Raw genomic sequence first — 12614 nt, 5'->3', positions numbered from 1 at the left:
TCACACACATCACACCATACACACTTTCTCTCACACACACTTATACACTCACATACACCACACCTCACACACACATACATACTTATATACTCATACACCACACACATACACACACGCACACACACACACTCCTGTTGTACAGTGCTGAGTGTGTCCCTTGGGTGGCTGACATATCACACCAGGGGCTAGACAGAACTGGGGGCCACCCAGAGGCTGCAGCAGCCCACTGACCCCGTGGATGACATAGCCGAGATCACTGTACATGAGCAGGGGCGTGATCCTGGGGTTGTTGGCGTAGTGAAAGTTCTTCGGGAAGTCCTCCTTCTTGTACACATGCAGCCTGGGGTGGGCATCCTTGAGAACATTGTAAACCTTCTCCAGCATCCCTTCCTTAGGGATCAGCATCCCACTGGGCCCGTAGTCCAAGAGTTCAAAATGGATGTCCCGGAAGGTGAAATTGGGGAACTTGTGGAACTCCACCAGGTCGCTGGCATTCTTCTTGACGGTTGTCATACCGTGGTCAGATGTGATGAGCAGGTTGAGGCGGTCTGTGAGGTTGTGGCTCTTGATGCTGTCCCGGAGGTAGCCCACGGTCCTGTCTACCTGTTTCACCATGTCCTTCCTCTCCTGGGAATCAGGGCCGTACCTGTGGCCAGTGGAGTCTGGCTCCCCAAAGTAGAGAGTGACCAGGGTGACATCGTCCTCCGTGAACCACTTCATCACCGTGTCCACATTGCTCCTCCACTCTGTCTCATTTTTGTAGTTGTGTAAGACGCCTTCCTTCCGGCTCACCGTCACGGCCTCTCCTTGGTAGCTGACGTTCCCACCGGGGTAGAAGAAGGAGCCGGTTTTCAAGCCCTGCAGAATGAGGGGGTCCAGGGCTCCTCATCTTCCTTTGCCCACCGACCCGAGCCTGCCTGCTTCTCTGTCTGAGCTCCCTCATCCTCCTTGCCCACCGCCCTGAGGCCTTTTGTACTCTGAAGCGGATCCTATCTCACAGATTGGGGCAGGCATGGTTCGTCCAGAGGACAAGCACCCAGTGTCTGCAAGCACTAACCGAGGCTAGATGGGAAATGTCCCCAGTGTTATGCCCTTTAGCACCCCCGCCTCGGGGTCCAGCTGTCCTCGGGCCTCCCTTCACTCTCTTCTTCCCTGTCCACTTTGTCCCATGAACTTGTCATCTTCCCATAAATCCCTGCTGCCTGTTCTAGCTGGTCCTTGTTTACATGAGCCTGTGGTTCCTGTCCAGTTCCTGTCTACTCCCCCATTTTCTCCTCTGGATGGAGGGTCAGGGGAAGCTGAGTTCTCACGTTGGAACTGGAGGACAGAGTGCCACGTGACAGGCGGCAGCCACTCAGTGGAAGTGGAAACGTGGGCGTGGGTTGAGGTGGTTCTTGCCCACCTGGAAACCATCCTTTTGACCTCACTGATTAAAAGCTTCACATTGCCCCAGGGCAACAAAAATTGTGTCGATTCCTGGGCTTAACACTACACCCCGCTTTCTGTTTAATCTTTGGCTCATTTTTTTTTTTTTGATTTTTCGAGACAGGGTTTCTCTGTGTAGTCCTGGCTGTCCTGGAGCTCACTCTGCAGACCAGGCTGTCCTCAAACTCAGAAATCCGCCTGGCTCTGCCTCCCAAGTGCTGGGATTAAATGCGTGTGCCACCACCGCCTGGCTAATCTATGGCTCTTTAGTGTCCAGCTGCCCAGTGGTGGAACTGGAAACTCATCTTCCCCCAGAATTTCCTTATCTACCCTGTGTGAATTCGATCTTCTTCTCTAGTGTCAAAGGGCCTGAGGACATGGCCTGCTTCCCCCCACCCCACTTCCCTCTTCCCTTCTCCCTCCTCCTTCCCCTTCCCCTTATCTATCTCCTTCACTCCTTCCTTTCTATCTTCCCTTCTTTCTTGATAGGGTCTTGCCTACCCGAGGCTGGCCTCATACTCACTATGTAGCCAAGGATGACCCTGGACCCCTGATCCTCCTGCCTCTACTCCCCAAGTGCTGGTTTTAGGTGTGAGCCACCATGCCCCGCTTTTTCTGGGACTGAGGCGAGAACCCAGAGTTTCATAATGCCAGGCAAGCACTCTACCAACTCTTAGCTCTGGTCTCCCTTTCTTGGATAGAACAGAGAAAGTCCAGGACATGAAGGCCTTGGGCCACAGCTGAGCTCCGATGGCTGCCTGCAGAGTCCTCATCAGCCCCCTCTCCAGCAGCCTTCTATGCTGGGAGGCCAGGATGCCCGTGCATGACCTCACTTGGTCATAGCCTCCATCTCTCTTTGGGCGGGTCATCTTACCTGCCTCTGGGCTGTGATCCAGATGGGTATGCTGCCGTTGTCCCACCACCTCTCAATACCTAGTGTGGTGTGGTAGGGCAGCCTCACCGTGGTGGTGGTATTGTAGAACATGTTGTGGACCACCCCATGGTTCTCAATGTATTTGCCTGAGTGGGGAAGCAAAGGGAGGGGCGGGACATGTGTGGAGTAAGCCTAAGGAAGGGGCTTGTGAGCTCACAATCACCGAAAAGTCCTGTGGCACACCATTCCCCTGGGACAGCTGTGGAACAAGCCCTTGACCAGGACCCATGAACAGAGGACACCTAAAAGTCCCTTGTCTGGGCTCTCGATCTCACTTGGAGGGTCTCCTCAGAGCATTGACCTCTTACCTTCGACCAGGGTGCCACCCCTCTGCCACCCGATGTCTTAGGCCCCTTCCATTACCAAGGCCCATCCTGAGGCTGACACTCACCGGTGACCAGTGTAAAGTGGCAGGGGCTGGTCATGGTGACAAAGGCAGGAGTCATGTACCGAGCTTTCACTCCTTCCTGAGCCATGGCGTCCAGGTTAGGGGTGTCCACGTCTTGGTCATAGTCCCAGCGGAAGCCATCAAAGGATACAAGGAGTAGCTTATGCTGCCTTTGGACAGGGGCCCCAGTAACACAAGCTGGGAGAATGGCCAGAGCCACGGAGAGGAGGACAGCTGAGTGTCCCATGACCGGCTCTCAGACAGCTCAGGCCAGGAGTGGAGCAAAGTCCCAGGGTCAGACAGGCCTCTTATCCTGTGCATCTTCAGAGATGGGCGGTAACTGGCCTAGACTTTGCACATGAAGAGTGTGTGATGCTGGGGTGGCTTTTATCTCTAACAGAGGCCCCTGGTTGTCTTTGTTTGTCCTTTTATCCTTTAGTGTCCTTCCTGGGGAAGAGGGAGCCCTTGGGCTCAGAGCCTAGAAGGTAGACTTTCATCTGGAACTAACCCTATAATCCCAGTCTGCATAACTCCTCTGATCTCACAGAACCCAGCCAGGGGCAGGGTAAATGGGCCTCTTTCTTAGGGTTTCATTGCTGTGAAGAGACACCATGACCACGGCAACTGTTATAAAGCATTTAACCAGGGCTGGCTTACAGTTCAGAGCGTTAGTCCAATATCGTCAGGTCGGGAAGCAAGGCAGCATGCAGGCAGGCAGACACAGTGCTGGAGAGGTAGCTGAGAGAACTACACCCTGCTTGGCAGGCTGCAGGAAGAGAGAGTGAGCCACTGCACCTGACTTGAGCTTCTGAAACCTTAAAGCCCACCTCCTGTGACACACTTCCTCCAACAAGGCCATACCTCCCATAATGCCCCTCATTTCGAGTCTGAAGTCCCATTCAGACCACCACAGCCGCCTCTCCATCCACCGATGCTAGGAGGCCTTGGTGGAGTGTGTGTCCCTAGGCAGAACTGGGAGAGGGTCTGCAGGATCAGCTGCAGGGTCTAGGTCTGCACTGAACCCAGGACCCCAAGTCTTGCCCACAGGGCACCCCAGCCTGGGATCCTTCTCCTTGCTCTTGTAAGGACCTCTAGGGTGTGGTGAATCAGACATGGTGCAAGTGGTGGGTCTGAAGGAGTGGATGTCTGGAGTCAGACATGGTGGGGGTGGCCCAGGCGAGAGGCAGCCTATGTGCAAGGTGTGCAGGTTTGGGAGAAAGAATAGGAAACAACTGGGGTGAGTCATGAGAACGTCCCGAACTGCAGATCCACCAGCAGCCTTCCTCCTGACTCCTGCTCCATGCAGACACAGGTCAGCAAGTGATCACCCTGCATGGTGTGACACAGAGCCATCAGAAGCCTCTGCCAGGGTACACCAGCACCCACAGGACACAGGTTCCCGCTCAGACCTACAGAGACACGATTTCTGAATTCTTCCCAGACATCAGATTTGATGATGGTTCTGCACACCGGAGGTTGAGGATCTTGGGGCTACATGACACCAAGGAACTGGACTTGGAACCGTGGCTCCTTCCCTGGCAGGGAGATACTTGTGCGAGGCACACACAAGTGGGTGCTGGCTGAGGAGGAACTTTGGGCTGCTCAGGAGAGCATGCAAGGCTTTCAGGCCCACTAGCATTGGGTCACAGCCCTGAGGACTCCTGTGAGACCAATGCCATGTGCTGGGACCTAAAAGATACGGTAGATAGGGACAAGGAGTCTTCCTGGCAAAGAGATGACATGAAAGTGAGGGAGTTTCCTGAGCTGGGAGATGGGGTGGGTGGGTCTTCAACGACCTATAGACTGTGGAGGGGTCAGGGCCTTACACTGGGCAGAACTTTCAAGCTACACGTAAATACACTTTATATATATTTATTTATTTATATTTATTTATTTATATTTATTTATTTCAGTGACAAGATGGCTACCTAGAAGAAAGACCCCATATTCCAGTATCCCAAGCAGTAAGATTTGGCCATGCGACATCATTCTGACCAATAGGATGGAAGCAGTAGCCACTTGCTGGCTCCTTAGCCTCTTGCTGAGAATTATCCGTCTGTCCGTCCATCCGTCCGTCTGTGCCTACCTGACTGTGCCTGCCTGCTTGTCTGTCTGTGCCTGTCTGTCTGTCTGTCTGTCTGTCTGTCTGACTGTCTGTCATCTATCAGACAGAGAGATGAAGACCCACATGGCTGCTCTCTTGTGTTTATCTGTTCTTGGTCCTTCCGCAGCCCCTGGATGTGTATCCACCCTGTCCCCATTAGCCCTGGCTGCTGTTTCTCTGACAGCCCCAGGAAGCTGGGCACTTCTTCACCTTACAAGTTTTTACTTAACTGCCTTCCTAGATCAGAAAAGGGTGTAGGATCCCCTGGAACTGGAATTACAGAGTTGTGAACTATCATGTAGGTGTTGGGACCCAAACCCTGGTCCTATGCAGAACAACAAATGCTCTTAGCTGCTGAGCCAACATTCCAGCCCATTTTTAAGTAAACAAAATATTAATTTATTGGGGGATTTACTGGAGACAGGCTCTTATGTGTCTCAGGCTGGCCTTGAACCTATGATAACTGGGAATGGCATTGAACTCCTGATTCTCTTGCCTCTACTTCCCACATGCTAGGATTATAGACATGTACCACCATACCCAGTTTATGCGCTGCTGGGGCAGGAACCCAGGCCTTCTTGTATACTAGGCTAGCACTCTACTAAGTGAGCTACACCCCCAGCCATGTAAAGCTTTGATTTTTTTGAGAGTTTTATGGTATGGAAAAGTGGTCCAGTCAGTATAAGAGACACCCCCACTCCCCGAGTGCCTCTCCCACACTCCCGTGCTGTGGTGCATTTGTACGTGAACCATGTTGGTGAGTCACTCTGTCAACCCGTGTCTGTACTTTATTGAGGTTTCCTTAATCTTTACACAGTGTTCTTTGTCCCTTCCTCAGGACATTCCATGGTCCATCCCCTCATTCCTCCCGTGGTCCCAAGGATCCCGGCCAGGGCCTGTGCATTGTTGAGAGGAGATGGATCATGGCGTGAGGAGGAAGCATAGACAGAGTGTGTGTCTCATTACAGAATCCACCTCAGTCCCAGACACAGCATCCCAGCAGACTCTGACTCAACCAACCGATCAAGGGCACCGCCCCAGGGAGGGTCAGATGGGCACGTGCAGCCTCGACACTGTCTTTGGAGCAATGTCACAGTATGCTACTGCGCTTCAAGCCTGGGGAACTCTGCCGTGAAGGGATGGCACTCATATTTCTTTGAACTTCTGTGGGGATGTTTGCCCCGTGCTTATCTATTCGGTCATTCTTTTGTATCTGTGTGGATCCTTGTGCCCTCCATCTCTTTGCCGCCGATCACTCGGGGATGGCCATCAATGGCTCTGCCAGTGGCTTCTGTACCCAGTTCACAATTCATGAGTGCGAGTGCTTGAGTGTATAAGCATATGTGCCCACATGTATGTACCTGCCCTGTGTGTGCACCTGTATCACACACATACACCCACACATACATATATATTACATATATATAAAACTGTATATATATGTATGATAACACGCACACATACACACATATGTACATACACCTCTGGCTGGTATGGATATTTATTTATATATTCACATTTATATATACTTTTATACACACCCGTGTCATATGTATACGTGCCCACATGCATGTACCTGCCCTGTGTGTGTGCCTGTGTGAAACACACACATACACATACTCACTCACATATAAAATGTATATATATGTATGCATGTATGTATATTTGTACACATACACACACACACACATATATATACATACACACACATGCTTCTGGCTGGTGTGGATATTTGTTTATATATTCACGTTCTTATATACATATGTGTACATGCATGTTGTATGCATGTGCACCTATATTTATGTCTGACATCAGCATGTCTGCATGCATTAATGTTTATGAATATGTTTGTATGTGGGTGTACATGTTGCACACATGTGTACATAAGGAACACACCGTTATTCATACTCTTGAAGCAAAAATCTCCTCTCCAAGGGAATAAGAGAGTTTATTCTGGAGCCAAATTTGAGTGACTGTGGCCCTGCAAACACAGATTTATGCTCACACTTTCCAACGTGGAGGCAGCTTCATCAAGTTTCTAGAGTAACAGACAAAGTCATAAATCAAGATGCTTTTAAAATACATTGTTTGGTCTATCGGAGTCGGGAGGTCACACCAAAGCTGAGACATCTTAGTTACAGGCCCCGGGTGCCGTCTGATGAAGTCCTTAACTTTTGGATTGGTGGGAGCTAGCAGGCTGCTGAATTAACGCACTCCAGAGGTTTTATCTGCTAGTCCAAGAATGTTAGGCCTGCCGCAGAGGTGGGCTATTTAGGGACTAAAGATAGCCCAAGGTAAGTTGTAATTAGGCTCTGAATCTATCCACTTTCCTGGTTCAGATCAGTCAATCAGCCTCTGCAGATGTAGTTTCTTTCCACAAATTCTCATACGTACGTGCGCATGCGTGCACACACACACACACACACACACACACTCACACCTTATATATACATGTACAGGCATGTATATTGATATTTGTGCACATGTGTTCACACATGCGTGTCCTATGCATATGTGCATAAGCATCTGATATGTGTGCTTGTGCACACGTGTCTGTGTGTATGTGTGTAGAGCAGTTTCTTTCTCTCTGGCACTCCCAGGCCCAGATGTTACATGCTCACCCACACTCCTCCAGCCCCTGTCTTAGGCTCAGGCATGTTTAGAGAGACCAGACTCGGGTCTGGGCTGCTCTTTGCCTCCAGCCATGGTACCCTGAAGTCAGGGATCCGCTCATGTAGCCAGGCCTTCAGAAATCAGCTCAGAATGGATGGGAGACTGGGAGTCCAACCTGAGACTAGATGGTGGCTAGACCCAAGTGTGAGACTCCTTAGGTAGGACGTACGGAAAACATAACAGCTTACTCAGCACCTGTGAGCCTGGAGGAGCAGAACCCTGGGCTATCGTGGGTGTGGCGTCTGTGGCACACTGTCTTGGGTGTGTGATGCAGGGAGCATCTTGGCTGCACTCCTGCATTTCCTGCCAAGGACACCCTTATTGCCTCTGAGATCTGATCCCAGGAGCCCCTTGGTCTGGAGACTGGGGAGAACTGACACAAGCCAAGAGACACATGGACTCAGGCTTGAAGAACCACCTCACTGCTAATGGCTGATGGACTTTTTGGTGCTGTTCCTCACAGGCCCAGCTGTCCAGGTAGCACCCTGTTCTCTACAATAGACTGTGAGTGATGACTGTAAATGTTTGCGTCTCTCCCATGAGGCTAGCCGCACAGTTCTCAGCTCCTGGCCCAAGGTCTGATACATGGCAGGCTTTTAGTAGAGGATGCTCAAGGGATTCTGCACGGCTCCCAGATGGGCCCTGTTTGGACTGCTTTGCTTACTCCTTCTCTGGTACAGTTGGATCAGTGCTGCCAGTGGTGCCCTGGGGACAGGGATTGAGCCTATCCCTTCTGTTGGAGTCATACTGGATCAGGACAGACTCCCAATCCAATCTGGGAGGTGTGTGTGGGGGGAGATGTCATGGTTGACACAGTTTTCTTTAGGACTTGGAGGTACTAAAACAGACTGACTGTGTAACTTAGCTGGAGTAGAAAGTCCCCAAGGAGAGGAAAGACCTGGCCCATGAGAAAGACAAATCCCATGTTATTCCAGACAGAGTCTAGGACATGCTGTTATCTGAATATCCTTGGGGGGAATTCCTGTGGTGCAGAGGGTGTTTTAGGGACTGTCCTCTTTTGCTTCTGGAACAGGAGTCTAGGGACAGCAGAACCTGGCAGGGACAGCAGGTCTCAGGTCATCACTGTGCTCTGGGGACCAGGCCTTGCAGTTATCAGGAGGGCTGTGATTTTATGACCATGGTTTTGGAGAGACCCATGGTGGGGGGTGAGGGAGGTGAATGATCCCTCCCCACTCCAGGCCACCGAGCTGGTGGGTGGATCTAAGAGAGGCCACCTCTTCCTCTCTGTCCCGGTGCCATCCAGGCTGCTGTCCCCCTCCACAGGTTCCTAATGCATCTGACTCCTGTGGCCAGAGCCCTGGAGGTGGCTCGCTGATTGCCAGGCACTGACTGACCTTTGCACCGTGAGGTTTTATTAGTGGCCTTCCCACTTTATCAGCTGCTTGCCTTTTATTGCTTCTGAGGGGCTTTATCTCAGCCGCTGCTGCCGCTCCTCCCGGATAAATGAGGATTAATATCTTAACAGGATTATGTGCTGTGGGCTCACTGTCTATCCAGGGACACAGGGTGCTTCCTCCTCCCTCCCTGCCCTCACCCACCTCGGGCTTTCTTGGCTAGTTTTCAGGGAGCACAACCACAGTTAGGATGCCTATGATTGGTGGGGTGTTTATGGGCACCTCTTGGTTTCAGACTCTGGGGTGTGTGTGTGTGTATGGAGGAATGGGGTGTAGGGGAAACAGGGGTGTGGGGGAAGGTCATGCTGGACTCTGAGCACAAGATGAGGTTTCTCCAAGGATGGGACTTGGAGCTTGACCCTGGGGAATGAGGAGTTTGACCATTTCTGTCCTTGTTACTCAGGGTTAGGACCATGGGACTTGTGCTGGGACTCTCTCCTCTCTGCCTCCGGCTTTAACAGTGTTATTCTGAGACAACGTCTCACGTAACCACCACTGACCTTGAATTTGCTGTAACCGAGGAAGACATTGAGCGTCTAGATTTCCCGCCTCTACCTCAGAGTGCTGATATTTCAGGCATGAACCACTATGACTGGTTTCACATGGTGGCTTTTCCTCAGCTGCCTGGAGCACCCTGCGAAGGCAGCTGTCACTAGGGCACACTGGATAACCCGGGGTAACCTTGTCTCTGTGTTTTGACTCAGTGATATGTGAAGACCTTCATCCCCAAGTAGTTCATGCCCCCAGCTCTGGAATCAGGACATGGATGTATCCTGTGGGTGCCTTCTATATCTCAGTACTAGAGAACAGCCTTTTCCGTTCCAGAAACTTCTTTGTTCACATCTAGAGCTCATGCCCCCTGTAAGTTCCTGTGTCCTGTGCTTGTGACATAACTGCTGCCCTAGGCTTGGCCCTCACAGCTAGCTACTCAAGTATGAGTCCAACCTGGACTACATAGTGAGTTCCAGGAGGCCATCATAGGCTACAGAATGAGACTGTTTCCAGAAACAAAACACACTAATAAAAAAATATAAAAAGAAGAGAGGGCAGCTAAAGAGATGGCTCGGGCGTTAAGAGTGATTGCTGCTCTTCCAGAGGACTCCAGTTCAGTTCCCAGCACTTCTGTGGCACGGTGGCTCACAACTGCCTGTGACTGCAGTGTCAGGGTATCTGATACCCTCTTCTGGGTGCCTTGAGAACCTGCATCATGTGCACACATGTGCGTGCGTGCATACACACATACACACACCACGAACACATACACACACACACGCACACATACACACATACACGCACACATACATACACTCACATACATACAATACACTTACACACACACCACATATACACACACACATACACGCACACACATGCATACATACACACACACCACATATACACACACACATACACGCACACACATACACACACACGAATGCATATGCACACAATAAAAATAAAGAGTAGAGGGCTTAGGTGTAAACGCACACTCCTGCAGGCACTCGTGTTTCAGCAGGGGTGTTGGTGACATGTGTTGGAGTGAGTGGTGTTGAATTGGGGGAGTCTTTACTCACAGGAGGACCGGAAGGTTTCTTGATTCACTGCCACAGAAATCAGCTCAGAATGGATGGGAGACTGGGAGTCCAACCTGAGACTAGATGGTGGCTAGACCCAAGTGTGAGACTCCTTAGGTAGGACGTACGGGAAATTTCAACAAAATAAGCTATCTCTTCTATCGTAAGGTTAAACTAAACAAAACTCCACCAAAAAGTTAAATGGAAAGGAAACCTCTGGGCAGAAGTTCAGACTCCCCAGGGTCAGCTCTTCTTGAAATCAAAATATGTGCTTAGGTTTCAATTCTCCCTAGAAGCCACACCCCTCTGTGTTAGCCAATCATGGAAGAGCGTGAGGCTGAGCTGCTCAAAGTGAGTCACAGGACCCCTCAGGTTAGGAATAAAAACCCACTGGAAGCTGGGCTGCTCGCCTGCTGGGTTTGATGGAAAGAACACATCTTTCTGCAGAAAAAGATTTTTTTTGCCTTGATGAAATACTTTGGATTGTGTGGACATTTTCTTAAGACTCCAGACCCCTTTATTATGTAAACACTGGAGTGGGGAAAGAGTTTTTAATAAGACCGCTAAGTACAGGAAGCGAAAGCAAAAGCAGAAAAAAACGGGAAGGCAGGAAAAGGCCACTTAGAGCCAAGAGGGGCTTAGCAGGGTGAGGGGGCGTCTCATGAGGTGATCTCCAGAACTCATAAGGACACACAGAAGATAAAATGAAATAGCTGTTAGGTGGAATCCAAACCTCATTAAAACATGGGCAGTGCCCAGCCATGGTGGCCCACACCTTTAATCCTAACGCAGAGGCAGTACCGTCTCTGTGAGTTCAAGGCTGGCCTGCTCAACACACTGAGTTCCAGGCCACCCAGGACTATACAGAGACACTGTTTGAAAGAGAGGACACCCCAACATTACTCACTACCAGGGAAATGTAAATTAAAACCACAGAGAGATATTGCCTCATTCTGGGGAGAATAGCTGTCCTCAGAGATCTAGGTAACAAGTGTGTGGGTGTGGAGAACTTCCGTTACCTAGCTTAATTATGTGTGTGTGTGGTGGATGTGTTTGTGTGTGTGTTTGTGCACGTGTGTATATGCATGCATGTGTGTATGTGTGTGGTGGATGTGTTTGTGTGTGTGTTTGTGCACGTGTGTGTATGCATGCATGTGTGTATGTGTGTGGTAGATGTGGCATGTGGTAGACGTATGTGAGTGTATGTATGTATGTGTGTGCACACGTGTTCGAGTGTGCACATGTGCCATTACATCATCACATTCAGAACCCAGACAGGCCATGAAACCAGTGAATATTGCCACAATATCTCTGGTGAGTTGTATGTGTGCATGTATGCGTGTGCAGGTGCCTGTGCACAAGTAAGCAAAAGCCAGCAGTGCCTATCGAATGTTCTCTGTTGCTTTCTCTTGTATTCTCTACACAGGCTCTTTCCCTGAACCCGGAGCTAGAAGTTCTTCTGTCAGGGTGACAGCCAGCAAACCCCAGTGTCCTGCTGTCTGTCTACCCCTCCCTCCCTCCCTCCCTCCCTCCCTCCCTCCCTCCCTCCCTCCCTAAAGCGGCACTGGTGGTAGATGCCTGTGCAACCACAGCTGACCCAGGCTCCGTGCTTGCAGGGCATGAACTCCGAGCTGCTGGGCTAGCTCCCCAACCACCTTGTTCCCTATCTTTATGTAAGATTCCCCAGTTTCTGAGCCTGGAGATTCCTGTACTCCAGCCAGAATGGCGAGAGGAGGAGGGGAGTCCAGGAGCCCCTCAGCAAGTGCTATGGTGGAGAAACCACGCTATGAGCTGGACTTGGAGGGCAGTGGATGTTGCCATGGTCTCTGGGGACAGATGATTAGTCTTCAGTACCAACTTGTAGGGATTTGGAGCCACCTAGGAGATGGACCTCTAAGTGTCTTGAGGGTGAGTTTTCCCAGAGAGGTTTAACCAAGGTGGGAAAACCCATTCTGGATGTGGATGGCACCACCTCATGAGCTAGGGCCCAGACTAAATAAAATAGAGAGGGGCTGGAGGGACAGCTTAGTGCTTAGAAGGACTGCTTGCTCTTCCAGAGTCCCTAGGTTCAGTTCCCGGTACCCACATGATGGCTTATGGC

General features: G+C 50.7%; 1 protein-coding gene across 1 annotated transcript in view; it reads right to left on the bottom strand.

The window, feature by feature from the left end:
- Positions 1–3030, bottom strand: part of Enpp7 (ectonucleotide pyrophosphatase/phosphodiesterase 7) — a 4812-nt gene extending 1782 nt beyond the window's left edge. Inside the window, exons 1-3 of the mRNA XM_028786743.1 lie at positions 2751–3030; positions 2300–2445; positions 232–858 (exon numbers count right to left, since the gene is read on the bottom strand). Coding sequence (XP_028642576.1) covers positions 232–858; positions 2300–2445; positions 2751–2994 — 1017 coding nt within the window. The 5' untranslated portion in view covers positions 2995–3030. The remainder of the gene's footprint in view (positions 1–231; positions 859–2299; positions 2446–2750) is intronic.
- Between the last annotated feature and the right edge of the window lie 9584 nt (positions 3031–12614).

The sequence above is a fragment of the Grammomys surdaster genome, unplaced genomic scaffold, assembly GCF_004785775.1.
Source record: "Grammomys surdaster isolate TR1022 unplaced genomic scaffold, NIH_TR_1.0 125565, whole genome shotgun sequence".
Classification (NCBI taxonomy): Eukaryota; Metazoa; Chordata; class Mammalia; order Rodentia; family Muridae; genus Grammomys; species Grammomys surdaster.
Note: the sequence above shows the minus strand (reverse complement) of the source record. Positions and strands in the feature narration are given on the sequence as shown.